Source organism: Theropithecus gelada, unplaced genomic scaffold (genome assembly GCF_003255815.1).
Source record: "Theropithecus gelada isolate Dixy unplaced genomic scaffold, Tgel_1.0 HiC_scaffold_15935, whole genome shotgun sequence".
Classification (NCBI taxonomy): domain Eukaryota; kingdom Metazoa; phylum Chordata; class Mammalia; order Primates; family Cercopithecidae; genus Theropithecus; species Theropithecus gelada.
Genome location: NW_020257697.1, coordinates 5,617 through 28,468, shown reverse-complemented (window position 1 = coordinate 28,468; position 22,852 = coordinate 5,617). Strand labels below are relative to the sequence as shown.

Here is a 22,852-nt window from a genome sequence, read left to right as displayed (position 1 = left end):
TAAACCTGTAGTCAAAAAATTAACCTTCTAAAAAATTCTTTTAGAATAAGCTCTGCTTTATAGTATAGTCTGTTTTTCATAGTACTGCACATTCCTAACTAAGGTTTGCTACTTTATCTTTTATGGTGTACTTAAAAAAAATTTTTTTTTTTTTAGAGACGGGGTCTCACTATGTTGCCCAGTTGGTCTTGAACTCCTGATCTCAAGTGATCCTCCCACCTCTGCCTCCCATGCCTGTTGGGATTACAGGCATGAGACACCACATCCAGCCCTTGTATAGTGTATTTTAAGTTCTGCTTTGGTTATCTCCTTTTGAAACTTTGCAAATGCTAAAGATTTATTTGAATTTTGTTACTTACAAAGTTGAAACATTTTATTTTATTATTAATTTTGAGACAGAGTCTCCCTTTTTCATCCAGGCTGGAGTGCAGCAGCACAATCACAGCCCATTGCAGACTTGACCTCCTCTATTCAAGCAATCCTCCCACCTCAGCTTTCCAAGTAGACACACACCACCAAGCCCTGCTAATTTTTTATATTTTTTGTAGAGGCAGGTTTTCACCATGTTGTCAATCTGGTCTCAAACTTCTGAGCTCAAGTGATCCGCCTGCCTCAGCCTCAGCCTCACAAAGTGCTGGGATTACAGGCACGAGCCACTGTGCCTGGCTGAAACATTTTAATAAGAGCAGTTAACCATACCTTTTCAACAGGAATCGATTTGGGAACTGTACCTATCTTTTTTTAATGATGTGAAAACTTCCTTATTCGTTTGTGATAAGTATCCTTTAAGCCACTCCATTTGTAGTGAAACTAATTCTTTCATTCTGTATTTAATGCTTTACTATCTGTAATCTGAGATCAGAAAGACTCATAATCAAATTAATGTACCCTAATTGTTTACTTCGATAATATATTTTCTGTGCATTTTCTTTATATTAGAGTCAAGAGAATATGAGTCTAAAATATAATTTTTTTGCAAAAATATGAGTCCTAAGGTTTTTTTTTTTAGATTTCTTCTTTGTTGATTACAGTTTTTATTTCTGTTCCATAGATATATATGTGACATATAAAATAAATTAGAAAGAGAAGATATACAATACTATCTAAAGTGACTACATTTTTCTTTTAGGCTGGGATATGAAGAACAACAGCCTGAGGTTCCAATTCTTTATCATGATGTAACATCCCTTTTGCTCATCCAAATCTTAATGATGCCACAACCCTTACGCAAAGGTATGTCTTTATAATTCAGATTCTTTGATTATATACTATGTATTTTGAATATTCTAGAGAGTATAGAGACAAATAGGCTAGGTGTGGTGGCTCATGCTTGTAACCCCAGCACTTTGGGAGACTGAGGCCCATGGGTGGATTGCTTGAGCCCAGGAGCTCGAGACCAGCCTGAGCTATTAATATAGTGAGATGCTGTCCAGAAAGAGAAAGAGAAGTAAATATAGCAGTAAGTCTGATGGATATTTTTTGTGGTAATAACAGATATTGTTTTTTCTGTTATTAGCAAATAGTAATCATATCTAAAAAAATGACAATGAAAAAGTGTTTTTAAAAATTCTTGTGGGTCTGTTCTTTTCAGCTTTTTAGTCACTAAGAGGTAAAGATGTGGGGAAAACACTCTGAAAATGGCTTAAAAAATTGAAGTGATGATTCAAATGAAAATTTGAAAAACAGAGCAAACTCAGCCTTAGTGCCTTTATCTATATGTGTACATATTTTAATATAGTAGTAATTGTAGAGTTATTAAAAATATAGTCTCATCATTTTTAGTGTTAATATCATAACATTATTATGTTAACAGCATCAGTATTATGTTAGCAACATTTTAATTATTGCTTCTTGGTCTTTGTAGCTTTCACTTGAAGACAACATTTTAAATATCAGATAATTAACATTTTGTATATTAGAAAACAAGTTTTTATCAGTAGAATGAACATCTGTGGGTGTATAAAGTTCTTGTTCCTAGGGATGACACTGTTTATACAAACTCCAGCTTGATCTTTGATAAATCTTTTTACCTAAGGGTGTGAAATAATCATTTAAAAATATATAGGCAAATTATGATATTTCATGCAAATTATGACATTCTGTAAAGCAATATGATTAATAAACAAGCATAATATACTAGCGCTGTGAGCTTCAATTAATATTTTTAATCATGAAATTCACATAAAATAAAACTTACTATTTAAACAATTTAAAGTGTACAACTGAAGTGCCATTTAGTACTGTCATAGTATTGTGTGATCATCACCATTAGTTCCAGAACATTTTCATCAGCCCCAAAGGAAACTCTATGCCTGTTAAGCAGTCACCTTCTTGTTTTCTCCTTCTCCCAACCCCTTGAAACCACTAATCTGATTTCCTGTCTTCATGGATTTGCCTATACAGGATATTTCATATTAATGAAATTATACATTACATTGCATTTTGTGTCTGGCTTCTTTCACTTAGCATGTTTTCAAGGTTTATCCACGTTATAGCATGCATTATTACTTCATTTATCTCGATGGCTTGGTAATATTCCATTGTATGGATATACAACATTGTTTATCCATTTGCCAGTTGATGGATTATTACCAACACAACTGATGGATCAGTTGGGTTATTACCGCCTTTTTGCTATTGTGAATAGTGCTGCCATGAACATTGATATAGAAGTTTTTGTTTGAGGCCAGGTGTGATGGATCACTTGAGGCCAGGAGCTCATGACCAGCCTGGCTAATATGGTGAAACCGGTTCTCTACTAAAAATACAAAAATTAGCCTGGCATGGTGGCACACACCTGTAATCCCAGCTATTCAGGAGGCTGAGGCACAAGAACCACTTGAGCCCGGGAGATGGAGGTTACAGTGAGCTGAGATCACGACACTGCACTGTAGCCTGGGTGACAGAATGAGACTCTGTCTCAAAAAAAAAAAAAAGTTTTTGAACACGTTTTTTTCTTTTTTGGGGGATGTATAGCTAGAAGTGGAATTGCTGGATCATATGGTAATTCTGTTTAACTTCTTGAGGTAATTATATATTTAACTGCAAAAGTTCAGATACTTTTGAATGTTACTTTTTTGGAGGGTTAGGCTGTGTCTGCTAATATAATCATTTGTGTTTATAGAGCTTAAAAACCTGTTAAATAGTCTCATTAAAATTAATCTCCTTGTAAAATTAGTTTCAAATTCTTTAGGCTTTTTGTGTCACTTTGGTTAGTTTTTCTTATTCTAGGGAAACAGTTGCCTTGGATCATGCTGGTTTACTCCTGATTGTGCTCTTCTAATTATATTAGTAGTATTACATTTTGAAATATTTAAAAAATTACTTTATTATATCTTCAAAATATTTAAATATATTATTTAAATATACCTTTTACTTATAAGCTTAGTTATTACATAAACCTGAAAAGGTAAAAGGGAAGGAAACTTGACATAGAGAAGATTGTCTCTATGTCAGTATTTAATCTATATTAATATTTAATCTAAAGAGAAAAATATTTTAGTTAAGAGTAAAGGACCTGTTGTGTCAGTGTCTGAGAGCTGTAGCTGGTGCATCATCCTCCTTGTCAGAAGTCATTGTTGGCACTGGCTTTCAACAGAAGATGAAGTTCATGCTGAAAGAGGATGCAATACCTGTAATTAACCAAACCTAGTGAATTTAATTCAGTAGAAACAGAGTCTAAAAACTATGTTCTAAAATGCGTCAAGAAAATTGATCTCCTTAGTAATGGTTAATAGAATAAATTCAGGAAATCATCAACATAAAAATGTATAATATTGTTAATAATCATGCCTTAAAGTAATATCATTAAAGAAGAGTTTCTTGGTGGACAAATTTAATAAGCAAATTTAATAAATTCATTGCTTGATTCAGTTCAAGAAATACTTAATAAGTACCTACTGTTTACCAGGTTGCTATGCTTCTTTGCCAAGTGCTGGATACACAAAGATGACTAAAACATGGACTTTGTGCTTAGGGAACCAAATAGCTAGGTATTTAGCAGTCATTAAATTTACCTGTAGTTAGAATTGCTTTTAAAACTTGTGCTTTATATTATTTCTTAAAATTTTATACTAATTCAAGATCAGATTATCTTGAGATTGGATTATACCGCTGTCAAACACATTGTATAATATTTTGCTAGCTGTCATTGTGGTGATGAATTCCTCTTAGAATTTAGGGTCAGACAAAAAATGCCATTCCTTATTAATTTTTTTAGTCTTTCACAGTTTGAGAACTGGATAGAGGCCTTTAATTGCTAGGAAGTTCAGAGCTTAATTATATTTTCCACAGACAGGTTTTTTTTGAGGGGAGGTGGAGAGTTGGGGAGATAGAGTTATTAATATAAAATTTTCTTTTCCACTCCCTTTTGATGTAAGAGTTAATAGTAGTCTTTATTGTGACAGTGTTTTTATTATAAACTATTTTTATTGTAAGAATGTGTATTTGTATAACTGTTTAAGTTATTGGTTGTTATTAGAAGAGAAAAGCAAAGGAAAATTTTACTGTATAGACTTACTAGAATGTTAAATGCTTCCCATGGTTTTATCTACCTATATACCTCTTAAATTTTTTAATGCTTAGCATTGTTTCCGGGTTAAAAGACCTTTTTAGCCAATTATCTCACCAGAAGCTCAAATTAAATATATTAAAGACAAGTTTTTTCTTTGATCTCTTATGTCCTTGTATCTTATGTTTCATAATACTCATCACATCACTGGTCTCTAAAGAATAAACTCAGAAGTAACTTCTGACATCACTGTTTTCAGGTATTCATATTTAGTTCTTTATGTACAAGGGGAAAGAAGATTTATAACTTAGGATCAGATTTAGCTATATAATGTAGAGAAGAAACCAAATTAACCCAGTAGCTTAAATAAGATACTGCTTGTTTTTCTTTCATGTAGAAGTATGAAAGTAGGCAGGCCAGACGCTTCTACTTCACAGCACCAGATTCTTTATGGTATGGCTCTCATCTCCCTGTGCCAAGGTAGCTGCTAAGAGTTCCAGCCATCACAGTCTAGTTTAAGGCAGCAGGATGAGAGTTAAGAGACGAACTTCACCTTTTTTAAGAAGCCCTCTTAGACGATTCACACAAAATTTACAATTATTATCTCTCAGGCTAAAATTCTTTCTTATTTTTGAGCCTCCAGGGTTTAAGACATAAAATCATCATCCTTTATAGGGAGTGTATTAGTTCATTTTCATGCTGATAATAAAGACATACCTGAGACTGGGCAATATACAAAAGAAAGAGGTTTAATGGACTCACAGTTCCATATGACTGGGAGGTCTCACAATCATGGCAGAAGGCAAAAGGCACGTCTCACATGGTGGCAACAAGAGAAGAGAATGATAGCCAAGTGAAAGGGGTTTCCCCACATGAAACCATCACATCTCATGAGACTCATTCACTACCACGAGAACAGTATGGGGGAACCACCCCCATGATTCAGTTATCTCCCACTGGATCCCTCCCACAACACGGGGGAATTATGGGAGTTGTAATTCAAGATGAGATTTGGGTGGGGAGACAATGAAACCGTCAGGGAGGGTCAGTTACCCAGGTTCGGATCATGTTGCTGTTCTTGAGGAGCTTCACAAATCTGTTCTTAACCATGCTTTCTAGAATACAGACTCCAAGATTCTGTAGAGCATCTGGGACCAGTGATTATAGAATATCCCTGCTTCCAAGATCCCATAAGCAGGGCTCCCAGAAGAAAGCTTGAATGCTGCTTATTATTTTCCATTGACTTGAATAAAGAAAGTATCTCAGTTTTGCTTTGTTATAAATCAAGGGCTTAAAAAACTATTTATTTACAAGCATACATAACAGTAAAGAGCAGAGTTTCATGAACCCCCATGTCAACTCATGACCAGTCTTGTTTTATTTATACCCTGACTTATTCCCTACTCCCTCCCACCTGTGGTTATTCTGAAGCAAATTCCAGACCGCATATCATTTTATCTATATAGTCTTCAGTATATATCTCTAAAAGATAAGGATTCTTAAAATAATAAAAGAAAATATTGTGAACACAATTAAAAATGAATGGTTATGCCTAAATATCAGTAACTATCCCATCAGTGTTCAAATTTCCATAGTTGCTCCTTGTAAATGATTTTTTTTTTTTTTTTTTGAGACAGTCTCTCTCTGTCGCCTAGGCTGGAGTGCAGTGGCACTATCTTAGCTCACTGCAACCTGTGCCTCCTGGGTTCAAGCAATTCTCCTGCCTCAGCCTCCGGAGTAGCTGGGATTACAGGCACCCACCACCACACCTGGCTAAGTTTTGTATTTTTAGTAGAGACAGGGTTTCACCATGTTGGCCAGACTGGTCTCAATCTCCTGACCTTGTGATCCACCTGCCTCAGCCTCCTAAAGTGCTGAGACTACAGGCATGAGCCACTGCGCCAGGCCTGTAAATGATTTTTTTATATTTGGTTTATTTGACTTAGGATCCAAAAAAGATCCATACATTGGATTTGGTTTTTTTAGTTCTTTTAAATCTGTTGTGGGTTGCTTCCTTCCTCCTACCTCCTTGCATTTTATTTGTTGAAAAATCTGGGTCTTTTTTCCTTCAGAACTTCCCATAGTCCCTATTTTGCTAATTGTACCCCCAATAACATCATTTAATAACATGATCTTCTGTCCCTGTGTGTGTCCTACAAACTGGCAGATAGATTTAGATGGAATCAGTTACTTATTTCTTTTTGCAAAAATACTTCATGGATAGTGTTTAATATTTTTGTCAGGAGATATAATTTCCAGTTATTTCTCTTTATATGACAGTAGAAGCTATTTATTATTCTCTGGATTTATTCCTTAATTATTTCATTTGTTAAGTGGAATTCATAAAATAAAATTTTTTCCTATTTATTTTTCCTATTTGTTTATACATTGGTAAAGTTGATACAGGAAAGGCAGGTTAAATGCTTGATTTTTTTTTTTACCAGTTTTCAGAAAAATGACTTTTTTTGTGTGTGTGTTCTCCAAAGGTGATTTCTTTTTTTCCAGTATTATGAATTCTTGGATTTTAATATATTTAGCATCCTTCAGTTCCATAGTAAAATAATAACTATTTAAACACCTTAGGTTGGCTTGTATCCTATTGATATAACCCCAACAGTCTTTGATAGCTTCTTCAAACCAAAGCTTTATTTTTTTTTCTATTTTGGGGAGGCACAGGGTCTTGTTCTATTGCCCAGGCTGGAGTACAGTGGTGCAGTCATAACTCACTGCAGCCTTGACCTCCTGGGCTCAAGCAATCCTCCTGCCTCAGAGTCCGTGTAGTTGGGACCACAGGCGCACACTACCACATTTGGCTAATTTTATTTTTTGTAGAGATGGAGGGGGTCTCACTCTGTTGCCCAGGCTGGTCTCGAACTCTGGGCTCAAGGAATCCACCTGCCTTGGCCTCCCAAAGTGCTGGAATTACAGGCATGAGCCACTGTGCTGGCCTAAGACCAAGGCTTTTTAGTATGTGGTTCCAGAGTTCATTAATAGGATTCAGGAAATCCATCAGTCTCCTAAAATGGTAAGGAAAAAAATTGTACATATATGTGCATTTTTTTTCTGAGTAGTTTCACAGCTCTTACCAGATTTTCAAAAGGATTTTGACCCCTGAAATTTAATTACTTATATATTATCCTGGAGACTCCTGGCCATAGACAAATATATTTTGTAGGATCAGCAGATTACAGTGGGATGAGAAATGAGAAGTGAGATAATTGAGACAGTGAAGAGAGAGATCTTCTAAGAGAGAATGGAGGAGAACAGAAGCCATACATGATGTACAGCAGTCCCCCCTTACCCATAGTTGCACTTTCTGTGGTTTTTGTTACCAGTGGTCAACTTTGGTCCAAAAAAAGTAAATGGAAAATTCCAGAAATAAACAATTTATATATTTTAAGTTGTGTGCCATTCTGAGTAGTACACTGAAATCTTGTGCTGTCTTGTTCGTTTCTTCCTGGGAAGTGAAGTCATCTATTTGCCCAGCATATCCACTCTGTAGATGCTACCCGCCCATTAGTCATTTAGTATCCATCTGGGCTGTCAGAACAACTGTCGTGGTATCACAGTGCTTGTGTTCAAGTAACTCTTATTTTACTTAATAATGGCCCCAAAGCAGAAGACGACTAGTGATGGTGGTGAGAAATAAAAATAAAATCTTAAACTCCCCAACTGAGCAGATGTGATTAAAGGATGATCTTTTGTTTCTTGTTTTCTAGAGCTGGTTTCTGCTTACTCCTTAGAAAATAATTCAGGTTGGCCGGGCGCGGTGGCTCACGCCTGTAATCTCAGCACTTTGAGAGGCCAAGGCGGGCGGATCACGAGGTCAGGAGATCGAGACCATCCTGGCCAACATGGGGAAACCCCGTCTCTACTAAAAATACAAAAAATTAGCCGGGCTTGGTGGCGGATGCCTGTAGTCCCAGCTGCTCGGGAGGCTGAGGCAGGAGAATGGCGTGAATCCGGGAGGTGGAGCTTGCAATGAGCCGAGATCGCGCCACTGCACTCCAGCCTGGGTGACAGAGCGAGACTCTGTCTCAAAAAAAAAAAATAATAATAATAATAATTCAGGTTAAAGGTTGATAAGGGAGGGGCACACTGAGGTGTGAACAACATTCTTTAGGATCATCGTATCATTCTTTAATCACATTTAGCTAATCATCTGGGGTTGCAACCGAACTCCCCTCTCCGTCTTTGCAGTTTCACAATACATCCCTTCCCCAAAGCTGACCAGCATCTCTAGACTAGTTTTGGCCCACTCATGGAGGAAGTTCAGTGAGGGTTTTTGTGTCTTCTACTCTACCTTCTAATGTCAGAGGGCCGAAACCTCCACCCTGGCATCATGCTGTTGCCGCCATTTTTTGAACAGGCAACCCATGAAGAGGCATGAAGCTAAATTGCGCATGTGCATGTTTCTCCTTTCATAAATACTCATGACTCTTCCTACAGCTTATTGAATATGAACACCAGGCCACCCTGTTTAGCATAAATTCCTGACCTCCCTCAAAGGACTTGCTCTTGGCTTATCCTACAGGCTGTGATTCCCAGCTTGCTGATGGCTAGCCTACAGGATACAAACTTTTTGAGAAATAAAGCCCTCCTTTCCAAATTTGTAAACCTTGTGATTCTTCAGTTGACACTGGCAATTTGGATACACCAAAGAGAAACTAAATTTCTTTCTTTTAAGTGAAAAGGTGAAAATTCCTGACTTAATAAGGAAAGGAAAAAAATTGTATGCTGAGGTTACTAAGGTCTTTGGTACGAATGAACCTTCTATCCATGAAATTATGAAGAAGGAAAAAAAATTGTGCTAGTTTCACAATCACACTTTAAACAGCAAAAGTTATGGCCATAGTACAGTAAATAATTTTGAGAGATCACATTTTCATAATTTTTATTATAATATTGTAATTGTTCTATTTTATTGTTGTTAATGTCTTATTGTGTCTAATTTATAAATTAAATTTTATCATAGGTACATCTGTACAGTTGACCCTTGAACAACACAGAGGCTAAGGGTGCAGTCCCCCTTTACTTCTTCACTTCCCACCCTGCTCCAACATGCAGTTGAATCCACTGCACGTATTTTTCGACTTCCCAAAAACTTAACTACTAATAGCCTATTGTTGACCAGAAGCCTTACCAATAACACAGTCAATTAACACATAATTTGTATATGTATTATGTACTTTATTCTCACAATAAGGCTAGAGAAAACATTAAGAAAATCATGAGAAAGAGAAAATATATTTACTATTCATTAAATGGAAGTGGATCATCATAAAAATATTCATCCTTGTCATCTTCATGTTGAATAGGCTGAGGAAGAGGAAGGGTTGGTCTTGCTGTCTCAGGGGTGGCAGAAGTGGAAGAAAATCCTTGTATGAGTAGACCTGCACAGTTCAAACCCATCTTGTTACATAGTACTGCAGATGTAGAGTTCAGAACTATCTGCAGTTTCAGACATCCCTGAGGTCTTGGAGTGTATCTCCTGAGGATAAGAGGGGGATTACTATTTCAAAGGGGTTATTTTTTTGTTTTCAAGATAGGAGAATTGTGAGCATCTTTAAGTGTTTGCCATTTCTCCATTCTTTACTTAATAACTCATGATGGTCCTTTACCTTATGTTGCCCTTTCGTAGAAGCCTTTCTATTGGATATCCTTCTTCTCATTGCCATAACTTCTCTGTGATTCTATTTTGATACGTGTCTGACTTGCCTGATTTTCTTTACTGTCTCCCTCTCCAGACTGTCAGTTCCTCCAAGACTAGCAACACCATCTTATGTATATCCCCAATGCCCACTTGGTACATCATATGTTCAGTAAATGCTTTGGGGATGCAGTGGGTGTGTTAAAAATACAATAGTCTTATTTTATGGCAAATTGCTTATTTTCCACTTTAAAATTCAAGAAAGCTGTTACTTTCATTTGAATCTTTACCACTTACATTGTGATCACTTCTGTATAATGTTTTTTGAGAATGTTGGCAGTTTACTGGACCCCAAATTCAATTGCCTGAAGTATACCCAAAGGACCAGCATTTACTGCCCTATTAGTTGTTAGACGGACTTGGTATCTTCTCTTGGTTCTATGTTGACTACGGCAAATGAAGTTTTATTAAACTGTGTAGATTCTTCACTCATCAAAGAGAAAATAGACTTGAGTTTATCACACAGAAAAACACATCACAGATTGATTTTTCTTGTAGACTAGACTTTTTGGAGAGGGTCAGAGCACATGTAGTTAGTAACTCCAAATCATAAAAGGTAAGACTAAGAAGATTTGATGTCTGCATGTGGTATATGCAAAGTGCTTTATTAAAGCAGTGGAATAGTATATATTTTTATAAAAAATTATCATGGTGATAGGAACAGAATAAAATGTCTGATACCTTCTTCAGATCATGTCCTGTTTACTTGTGTGCTCTTCCCCTAGGGATTTTGTTATTTTAGATACACTCTACCTTGTCTTAAAAGAAACTACAGATAGTTTGCTTTTAAGGCATTTCAAGTAAGTATTGATCTTCCTTTGTTCATCCTCAGGTATTTTGATAGTGTTTTTTTGTTGTTATTGTAATTTTTTTTTTTTTTTTTTTTTTTTTTTTTTTTTGAGACGGAGTCTCGCGCTGTGTCACCCAGGCTGGAGTGCAGTGGCGCGATCTCGGCTCACTGCAAGCTCCACCTCCCAGGTTCAGGCCATTCTCCTGCCTCAGCCTCCGAGTAGCTGGGACTACAGGCGCCCGCCACCACGCCCGGCTAGTTTTTTGTATTTTTAGTAGAGACGGGGTTTCACCATGTTAGCCAGGATGGTCTCGATCTCCTGACCTCGTGATCCGCCCGCCTCGGCCTCCCAAAGTGCTGGGATTACAGGCTTGAGCCACCGTGCCCGGCTGTTATTGTAATTTTTAAACACATTGATTTAGATTAGATGTCCAGTCCTTTTTTCTTCTTTTTAAATTTTGATAATTGTATTTAAAGGACTTTGTTTTCTGTTTTAATGTTGGTAGTTAGCAGTCTGTTGACCTAATATAAACCTCATGTGAGAGATTCTTTGTTTATTCTTGGTCCCTGAAAGATGTTGGTATTACACATGGCAAGCATTCAATAAATAAATATTCGTTAAATGAACAAGTGAATGTGAGAACTTAAGCTTTGACTTTAAATTGCCAGTTAACAGTCATCCATTGGTATCCATGGGATGTTGGTTCCACGAGCCCCTGCCAATACCAAAATCCACAGATGCTCAAGTCCCTTACATAAAATGGTATAGTATTTGTATATAACCTACACATATCTTCTCATATACTTTAAATCATCTCTAGATTACTTAGTACAACACAAATGTTAAATAGTTGCTATATCTGTATTTTTTAGAGCATAATGAGAAGGCCAAAATTCTGTACATGTTCAGTACAGACACAACCATCTATTTTTTTTTTCCCAAATACTTTTGATCCATGACTGGTTGAATCCATGGATGAGGAAACCACAGGTACAAAGAGCTGACTGTATTTTTTTAAATGATGATAATCAAGACAGACAAATGGACTAAACTAGAAATTAGTACTTTTCTATGATGAAAGGCTAAAACTAGTGGCTATCATTTATTTTAGTATATTACTTCTATTTTATTTATTTATTTATTTATTTATTTATTTATTTATTTATTGACACAGAATTTCGCTCTTGTTGCCCAGGCTAAAGTGCAATGGCACCATTATTGGCTCACTGCAAACTCCACCTCTTGGGTTCAAGCGAATTTCCTGCCTCAGCCTTCCAAGTAGCTGGGATTATAGGCACCCGCCACCACGCCCAACTAAGTTTTTGTATTTTTAGTTGAGACGAGGTTTCACCATGTTGGCCAGGCTGGTCTCAAACTCCTGACCTCAGGTGATTCACCCACCTCAGCCCCCAAAATGCTGGGATTACAGGTGTGAGCCACCACTGCGTCTGGCCACATCACTTCTTTTTAGTGAAAGAAAAAATATATGTATGTATAATTTAAGAAGAAGCTGTATGTGAGTGGTGTTTCTACACTACATAAATGACTTTCTGGTTAGGATGTTTTTGTTTGTGTGCTTCATAGACAAATTCTGTAATGTCTGTCACTTATTAAAATATTTAATTATTGATGGAATACTTTTCTTGACTTCGATGGTTCTTTCCTGGTTCTTCTACTGACTCATTTTCAGGCTCTTTTTAAATTAATTGTTTTTTATTTCCTGTCCCCTTCCTTCATGATTTTATCTTCTTTCCCATAGCTTTAACTATACCTATGATCTGATTATTTAAATCTCTAGCTTTAGACTACAACTCCCCAGTGAGTTCCAGACTTGAATTTTTAGACATGCCTCAAACTCAGGATATATAATGTTAATTTTCTACCTATCCAAGCCTGCTCTCATCCTCTGTTTTACATTTTAGTCAATGCTGCTACCATCTATGAGATACCACCATCACCCTCTACCTCCAAAGGTCTACCAAATCCTATAATTTCTGTCATCTAAATATGTCTCTAATATGGCTCATTCTGATTGTTGACTCATTGTTCCTCCTTAGTTCTGGGCATCCTGAAACTGTATGGAGGTTCCTCAGAAAACTAAAATAGAGCTACTGTATGATCCAGTAGTCCCACTTCTGGGTATACATCCTAAGGAAGTAAAATCAGTATCTCAAAGAGACATCTGCACTCCACTCCCATGTTCATTGTGGCTTTAATCACAATAGCCGAGATATGGAAACCACCTAAGTGTCTGTCAGTGGATGAATAAAGATAATGTGGCATATAAGTACACTGGGACATTATTTAGCCTTAAAAAAGAAGGAAATCTTGCCGTTTGTGACAGTGTGGATGAACCCATAGGACATTATGCTAAATGAAATAAGCCACAAAGAGAGAGATACTGCATGATCTCACTTATATGTGGAATCTAAACAAGTCAAAATAGAGAGTAGGAGGGTGGTTCACATGGGACAGGGAGGTGGGGAAAATGGGGAGATGTTGGTCAAAGGGTGTGCACTTTCAGTTATAAGAAGAAGTAGTTCTGGAGATCTAATACACAACATGGTGAAGAGAGCTGTAATATTCTCCTGTATACTTACAATGTACTAAGCAAAGAGATCTTAAGTATTCTCAGGACACACACATACACACAGACACATGTAACTATATGGGATGATGAATATGTTAGTTAACCTTGATTCTGGCCATCATTTCACAATGTATACTTATATCAAAACTACATTGTCTACCTTCAATAATGTAATTTTTGTCCATTATACCTCAGTAAAGCTGGAGGAAAAATAAAAGTTCATTCTGGCTAGAATAAGGAAAGTAGATTGCAGGGGGCTGAGAGGTGATAAAGATAAACTACTGAAAAGAATTAACATAGAAGGCCTGACTGCTGTCCTTTGAAAGGCCTGCTTGCAACGTTAGGCCTTGACTAGCATCTGGGAACTTGATTTCAGGAGGGGCCCCACTATTCCCAGAATTGATAAAAGTGTCACACTATGCCTAAACTGTTTGTACAAAGAATATGGTTTATGCTGAACATACCTGCTTTCCTCTTGAGAGTCTGGAATTTTGTTATGTACCAGGAAGAGAGTACCTGCATAACCCCAGTAAAAACCTTGGGCACTGAGTCTCTAATGAGATCCCCTGGTATCCATTTCCTACATGCCATCACAGCTTGTTGTTGCTGGGGAAGTTTAGCACATCCTGTGTGGTTCTACTGGGAGAAGACTCTGGAAGTTTCCTCTGGACTTCACCCAATATGCCTTTTCCCTTTCCTGATTTTAACTTTTATCCTTTTGCAGTCATAAGTCATAACAGCTATGAGTATGATTCTGTACGCAGTCTTATAAGTCCTCCTAGTGAATCATCAAACTTGGCAGTGGTCTTCGGGACCCCCAACACAGCCACTTTAGCAGGGATTGTAGGTCTAGGCAAGAAAGGTTGGAAGTCTAGTCCAGGGTGTTGAAACTGACTTGAGAAATATTTAAAAAGTAGAATTAACAGGACTTGGTGATTATTTTAATGGGGAAATTGTCAAGAATATCTGAAAATTTCTGACTCCAGCAACTGATTAAATGGTAGTATCCATTTACTAGGGAGGAGTAAAATAGAAGGAACACTGAACCTGAAGAAAAATGATCTATATGGATTCAAGTTCAGACCTGGGTGCTTATTAGCTTTGATATAACAAGCACATCTTTCTGAAGCTCAGTTATCCAGTTGAGACTGTTTTGAGGATTGAATGAGACACTTGAAGAAAATTGCTAAGTTATTAGGTAAATATAAATGTTAATTATCAATATTAAAGCTTCCATTTATTAAGTACCTAATATGTGCCAGAAGCTACCAGGTACTTTACATATTGTTACTACTATTTCATATTGCTGTAGTTTTTTGTTTTTATTTTTATCTTTATTTGAGATAGGCTCTCACTCCATCGCCCAGGCTGGAGTTAAGTGGAGTGATCTTGGATTACTATAGCCTTCACCTTCTGAGCTCAAGTGATCCTTCTGCCTCTGCCTCCTGAGTAGCTAGGATGACAAGTGCTTGTCACCACACCCAGCTTTTTTTTTTTTTTTTTGAGACAGAGTCTCACACTTTGCCTGGGTTGGAGTGCAATGGCGCAATCTCAGCTCACTGCAACCTCCGCCTCCTGGGTTCAAGCGATTCTCCTGCCTCAGCCTCCCAAGTAGCTGGGATTTCAGGCACCCGCCACCACGCCTGGCTTTTTTTGGGTATTTTTTAGTAGAGACAGGGTTTCACCATATTGGCCAGGCTGGTCTCAAACTCCTGACCTTGTGATCTGCCCACCTCAGCCTCCCAAAGTGCTGGGAGTACAGGCGTGAGCCACTGCACCTGGCCACACCCAGCTATTTTTAAAATTTTTTGTAGAGATGGGGGTCTGTGTTGCCCAGGCTTATTTCTATAGTTTTCATTAAATTCTGTAGCCAAATTAGTAACCTAAACATCAAGATTTCTTTTTTTTTTTTTTTTTACAAGATTTATATCATATTCTATATAATACTGTCCTTGTTAAGATGTATATCATATAGGGGTAGATGATGTGTTGGTTTTAAACACTGAGACTCCCAAACATTATTTTTGAGCATCTGAAGCCCAGGAAGGGCGTTTGCCAAGGTCCCACAGCTATTCCAAGGAAGAATGGAGTTAGCACTCTGGTCTTCTGAAAGAGAGCACCGTTTCCACTATGCTGAGTGCTTCTCATTTATATGTTCTTTGGATGAATAGAGGAATTTTGCTTTCATAATTTCAGATCTGTTGGGCAGCAAATATAGTACATTATAATTTCAGACTCTCATGTGTCTAATCCTAGCACTTTGGGAGGCTGCAGTGGGAGGATTGCTTGAGCCCATGGAATTTGAGACTAGCCTGGGCAACATAAGGAGGCCCCATCTCTACAAAAAATAAAAAATTAGGCATAGTGGCACATGCCTGTAGTGCCAGCTGCTGTTGGGTGGGGCAGATCACAGGCCAAGATGAGAGGATCGCTTGAGCTTGGGAGGTCGAGGCTTCAGTAAACTCTGATCACACCACTGCACTCCAGGCACCACACTGCCTGGGTGATAGACTGAGACCTTGTCTCAAAAACAAACAAACAAACAAACAATGAAGTATTGGAAACAAAAACCAATTACATATGCAAGGAAAGGCATATATTTGTAAAACTATCTTAAGTACAAAATATCTAGATTCCAAAGAAATAATGATTTTTTTTTCTCTTGCAGACCACTTTACTTGCATTGTGAAGGTACTTTTTACCCTACTGTACACACAGGCTCTTGCAGAACTCTCAGTTAAATGCAGCGAAGAAGATAGGTCAGCCTGGAAACACGCGGGAGCTCTCAAAAAGGTTAGTCTCTTTCTAAATTTGTCATTTAGCAGGTAGGTGAAGTCATTTAAGCTGGGGATATTGAGTGAATAAGAGTAGGTGTTACAAAATGAGTTACTGGTATTTTAATTGTAAATTGAGCACCTACAGGCTCAAAAACGTTGAAAATGTTTTCGCTGAACAATGAGGCCTTCTGTATCTGTGTCTAAACCTCATCCTTTTATCCCTTTATATTTCAGCAGTTTGTTTTGCCTTTTCTGCAAGCCTTAAACTTAGAGAAGTTGTAAAAATTGTGCTAACACAGTGAGCACATGGTAAAAGATCTGCAGACTTATCTATTTTATTTGCCACTTTTTCTTCTTGTCCCTATCCCCAATCACAATCCAAAGATAGCTTTTGATGCACCACTTCTAAATTTAAAATCCTAGCCTTTTCTTTTTTTTTTTTTTCCTCTCTGTCACCTAGGCTGGAGTGCAGTGGCACAATCTCGGCTCACTGCAACCTCTGCTTCCCGGGTTCAAGCAATTCTCCTGCCTCAGCCTTCTGAATCGCCGGGACTACAGGCACCTGCCATGATGCCCGGCTAATTTTTGTATTTTTAGTAGAGTCAGGGTTTCACCATGTTGGTCAGGCTGGTCTTGAACTCCTGACCTCGTGATCCACCCACCTCGGCCTCCCAAAGTGCTGGGATTATAGGCGTGAGCCTCTGCGCCCGGCCAGTCCTAACCCTTTCTTAATAATGCTTCTTGAAATATTACCTTTTTTCATGTTAGAATATATACAAGTTCTCAGCAAACTCAGAGAAACTCAGTTTAAGCTAAATTATGTAAACCATTTAGAAAAATTACACTAAATGTAAATACTTTCAGTAGCTTGAGAACGAATGAGATACTATACAGCTATAGAACCGAAGAACTGACTGAGTGGTTCAGCTTAGAGATAGGTAAAGAGGAAAATTGCTTCAGTGTTTATTTGTAGAAATTGGTAGGAAAAAAATAATAGGTATAGTATAAATTGAACCTTTTGATTGGCTCACAGTCTTAAGGGGTTTTTAAATGTCATTAAAACTTTTTTTGTTAAAATCATATCTACTTGTATCAAAGGAGAGAGAACCAATTACAAATACAGGAAATGTATTCAATATAATCTTCACTGTTACCAGTTTACTCTCAAATCACAATTATGTGTACATTTAATATATCATCACAGAGTTCACTATGTCTTAATTATGGGTTAAGGATAATTATGTATTATGTGTCAGTTGGCCATCAAACCCAAGTACAAGGCCAATCTCCTGCCACTGAATAGAGATGTTACTTTTTTAGTCAAAACATAACTGTCTAAGCCTCAGCTTTCTCAAAGGTAAATGAAAGGTTTAGACCATATGATTTATAAGGGCACTTCTGTTTCAATTCTGTTATTCTAAATTCTCAAAATGAATTTCTGTCTTTCTTGAAATATTTTTTTCCCTTCTTGCTGGTTAATTCTTAGGCAGTTTTTCTTTTTGTAATTATCTTTAGTTTTTCCTAATTTTTTTTTTTTTTTTTTTTGAGATAGGGTCTCACTGTCACCCTGGCTGTAGTGCAATAGTATGATCAGGGCTCACTGCAGCCTCAACCTCCTGTGCCCAAGGGATCCTCCCACCTCAGCCCCGATGAGTAGTTGGGACTACAGGCTTGTGCCACCACCCACGGCTCATTTTTTGTATTTTTAGTAGAGCTGGGGTTTCACCATGTTGCCCAGGCTGGTCTTGAATTCCTGGACTCAAGGTGATCTACCTGCCTTGACCTCCCAAAGCGCTGGGATTACAGGCGTAAGCCACCTTGCCTGGCCTATTTTTCCTAAATATTCTTTTAATTTTTCTGACTGCAATGTAATCTGATATTTGGATTGTTAGTGCCTAGATAGTATTCAAATCAGGTATATTAGGTGTCTGTGCTGTGTCATTATTTAAATATGTTTCCTTAGTAAGCTGTCTAATCATAAAAATTACACATTTAAGAAATTTGCTGATATAATTTGGGTCTACCTCTATTTACAATTGATGTAATTTAGGTAACTGTTCAGTACAGTTTTTTCCTGAACCTAATAATTTAGTTATTTTTAAAAAACACTTAATAAAATACTTTATATGAGATAGATTCTTATCAGAACATTAATTAGAAGCATATTGGCTTATAGCCATATAAATATATATTAGTATATTAGTTTATAGCTATATAAATATATAATTTTCTTTAGTGAAAGAAAATTAAAAATTATGATAATCTATAGGTTGGTTTACTATATGTTATTAGATTTTTGTATAACAGACATAAACATTTAGACACATAGCAGATTGTAAATGCCTGTAATACCAATAACTATACGGTAGTACACTATTTTATGTTGGGAAATTGAGGATCTGTGGCTTTTGGTTTCCAATGGGGGGGTTCCTGGAACCCATCCATCATGGAAACTGGGAGACAACCATATTTATGAGTGACAAAATATACCATTGTGACCTCTGTAACTACTTGGATTTCTGCATCATTGATTCCTCTTATTTTTTTCACTTCCTTCTTTATGTCTTCTCCCAACCTTTTCCTCCCTTTCTTCATTGAATTTCACTGATTCACTTCATCTCTTTAATTGCATGTGTTTGGCATAATAATTGTAATGAAAACATATTTTTGCCAGATCTAATCTGGCCTATGGTAGTAAAAATATAGGTACTATATATTTTTTGAAGGGGTGTTAATTTGATAATGAGATTTAGTTCTGAAAAAGTCATCATTACAGTTAGTGTAAATCGTACTTTTTTGTCAATGGAATTTCTGCTAAGAGTATTTATACTAGAATTTCTTTTCTTTTTTCTTTTTCTTTCCTTCCTTCCTTTTCCTTTTCCTTTCTTATCTTTCTTTTCTTTTCTTTTTTTATTTTTGACAGGGTCTCACTCTGTCACCCTGGTTGGAGTGCAGTGGCATGATCACAGCTCACTGCAACCTCAAACTCCTGGGCTCGATTGATCCTCCCACTTCAGCCTCTGAAGTAGCTAGGACTACAGGCGCACACCACCACACATGGCTAACTTTCCCATTTTTTGTGGAGAGGAAGTCTGGCTGTGTTGGCCAGGCTGGTCTTGAACTCCAGGCCTCAAGCAATCCTCCCACCTTGGCCTCCCAAAGTGCTGGGATTACAGGCATGAGCCACTATGCCCAGCCTACTAGAATGTCTTAGTCTGGGATCCTTGGATAGGTTTTATTGTTTTGTTTGCTGGGGTGTGGTATCATAGCATCCAAAATATATTGAAATCAAAAACTTTAAGAAGTACTATAATTTAGACAAAGTATTCTATCCAACACAGACTCTCTTGCATCTCTTGACCCTTGATCCTTTTTAAAATGTAACCCACATACTTTTGCCGCCTCCCCCTTAGGATTCTTCTTATCTCTATTTTAGGTCTTTCATCCATGTTCTCAGAAATTATCTTTCTTAAGCTTCATGAGCCTACTTTTTCTTTTATTCAGAGATTGCCTGTGTAAAATATGTTTTCTTAATACTTTGTATTGTGAAGAATTCTCAATACAAAGCGGTGAACATTACATTATATTTAACTTTCTGATATGATGTAAAACTTGCTGTGTGTAAAACAAGCACTCAAAATATATTTGTTAATAATGACTTAAAAGTCAGTTACCACTCAGTAACTTACTTAGCTGATCTGAACAGAAATACTATTCTGTTGTACTCTTTGAATATTTTACTCAAAAAGATATATTGAATTTAGGAAGCTTTTAGGCTGAATTGTACATTTAGAGAAACTTAACTATGCCACATTAATAAATAGCAAATCTATGGTAGTATTTTGAGTTTTCTACAAATCTATGGTAGTGTTTTGAGTTTAGGTGAACTCTGTCTGTTTAAGAGATAGTTTACTTAATTTTAAAAACATGATACATTGCTGTTTTGATATTTAGTGGGATATTGATTCCTGGATATGTAATCTATAGGTCATTATATTTAACAAGTAATCATACTGTTAATTAGATAAGGATGGGGCGAGTCACATGATACAAGGAGACTCATTGCAGAGTCAGAGTCATTGTTATAGTTTAGAATCAGGACATAATACTACATGACTGAGTGAATATGGCGGAAAGCACAGGAGTAATTTAAAGATAATGCAAAGAACTGATTACCAGAAGAGGCACACCCAAGCGTTCCAACGTCCAGTATTCCAAAACTTCAATATTACCAAAATAAATTTCATCAGTTAATTAGCAAGTATTTCTTGCTCAGATTTTTGTTATGCAGAGGGATACATGGAAAATAAAAAGCATAATTCCTGATATTTTGGAATTTACAGTCTAGTTGGAAAGAGCATAGTAACATGAAGGAAACAATGAGGAACCACAGAAAGACCAAATATCATCCAATAATAAATTATCTGATCCAAACTATCAGTGCCTTAAAAGTTAAGGTTAAACTTACATTCTGTGGTGTTTGTCCCTTCCTATATTTTAGGATTTTAAAAGTATAGTTAATAAGTAGAATAAAGGACATCATAGCAGTTCTGACTTTATCCCAATTTACATATTATGGTACTTTGCATGTTACACTTTCTATTTTAGTGAATATAAAAAGAGGTGCATTTAAGTATAAAGATTTTATTGAAATAAATTTGAATTCATAAAAAGCCATTATTTTTTCTTTCTTATAAAAATGGAAGTAATCACTAAGATCAACTTGTAGACTGTTACTTAATGTCACTATCTGCATATTCTGTAATAAATATATTGTCATATTTTTATGGTGTATTATTTTAATAAATCCTCAAAGACATTTGAGGGAAATTGTAAAAGAAAAAAGTTGTGGTCTATATTTTTTCTATTGTATGCATATATTATATGCATATATTATACCACTATAATGACTATATTTTTTAAAAATTTGACTCTTTTCAGATTGTAAATATTTTTTGTACAGCTTAAATTTGCCACATTCACTGCTTAGAAAATGTTTTTTAAGTTAGTATTCCATTTTTTAGGTAACTCCCTCACTCTTGTTGGTCATTTCTAGTTTCTTGCTGTAATAGTGCTGTAATAGATGTCTTGTACATACAGCTATTTTTTTTTTTCTTTTGGAGTATATCCCAGGAAAGAATTCCCAGGGGTGGGAGTTACTGGGTCAAAAAACATGACTTACATATGTTTATTTACATATAATTATGTAATTTATAAGCTGTCTTTTAAAGAAGTATTGGAATAGCTTTGACCACCTACCCAGTTTCATTGTGAATCCAGAGGTGTACAGTTTTACCCAAATTTTGAAGAAGCTCATATGCTTGAAAAATAATATAATCACAGTTTTACTCTACTCATTAAAATTACTTCCAATGTAAATTTCTTATAATTTTCAATGACCAGTGTAACTTATATTTTAATTTTTTCAGAGTACATGTGATGCAGAAAAGTCTTATGAAGTGTTACTGAGCTTTGTGATAAGTGAACTATCTAAAGGAAAGTTATACCATGAAGAAGGAACTCAGGAGTGTGCAATGGTATGCTTTTGCTAAAATCAGATGTAGTGGTTATTTAGTAAAACATTTACATTTTCTTGCCATTATGAAAGTAATTTTTGAAAACTCTTATTTATTGTAGACTGACTTGTTCTAATTTTCTTTTTTAACTTTAGGTTAACCCTATTGCTTGGTCTCCTGAATCCATGGAAAAGTACTTACAGGACTTCTGCTTACCTTTTCTCAGAATCACCAGCCTTCTTCAGCACCATCTTTTTGGGGAAGATTTACCTAGCTGCCAGGTAGATAATTTGGGATATGTAGGAGGGAGCTTTTTTTGTTTTATTTTAGATGGAGTCTCTCTCTGTTACCCAGGCTGGAGTGCAGTGGCACAATCTCGGTTTACTGCAACCTCCGCCTCCCAGGTTCATGCGATCCTCCTCCCTCAGCCCCCCTAGTAGCTGGGATTACAGGCACACACCACCATGCCCAGCTAATTTTTGTATTTGTAGTAGAGACAGGGTTTTCACCATGTTGGCCAGGCTGATCTCAAGACTCCTGACCTCAGGTGATCCACCTGCCTTGGCCTTCCAAACTGCTAGAATTACAGGTGTGAGCCACTGCATCAGCCAAGCCTTGTTTTTATAGTAAGCTATTTTGTTTTAAATATACTGATATGTAGTGTAGTACATATGTAACTCATATGACTATATGTTAGTCTAGATTAAAGGAATAAATATTTAGGATATTTACTATTTTTGTTGTATTTGTTAACATCCACCCATTTTTATGATAATATTACTAATGTTGGATGTTTGAGCAGCTTTGGATTAGATCAATGATGATACATTCCCAGTACCTGATGAATAGGATCATAGGATTCAGTGTTATTGACATTTGTATCTCTAACATCATCTGCTTTTAATATTCTTTTAAAAGTTATGTTGGTTGGAAAACTGGTTGTTTGAAGATATGACGG

The 22,852-nt window shown here is 36.5% G+C and overlaps 1 protein-coding gene across 1 annotated transcript; it reads left to right on the top strand.

Annotated features, from left to right (window-relative positions):
- Positions 1 to 1,129: 1,129 nt before the first annotated feature.
- LOC112617232 (E3 ubiquitin-protein ligase UBR3-like) lies at positions 1,130 to 22,175 on the top strand (the record flags this gene model as incomplete). The annotated part of the gene is made up of 4 exons (XM_025373979.1): positions 1,130 to 1,233; positions 16,270 to 16,394; positions 21,808 to 21,915; positions 22,050 to 22,175. Coding segments are annotated over 4 exons (463 nt in total), but the record flags the coding sequence as incomplete, so codon positions are not given.
- Between the last annotated feature and the right edge of the window lie 677 nt (positions 22,176 to 22,852).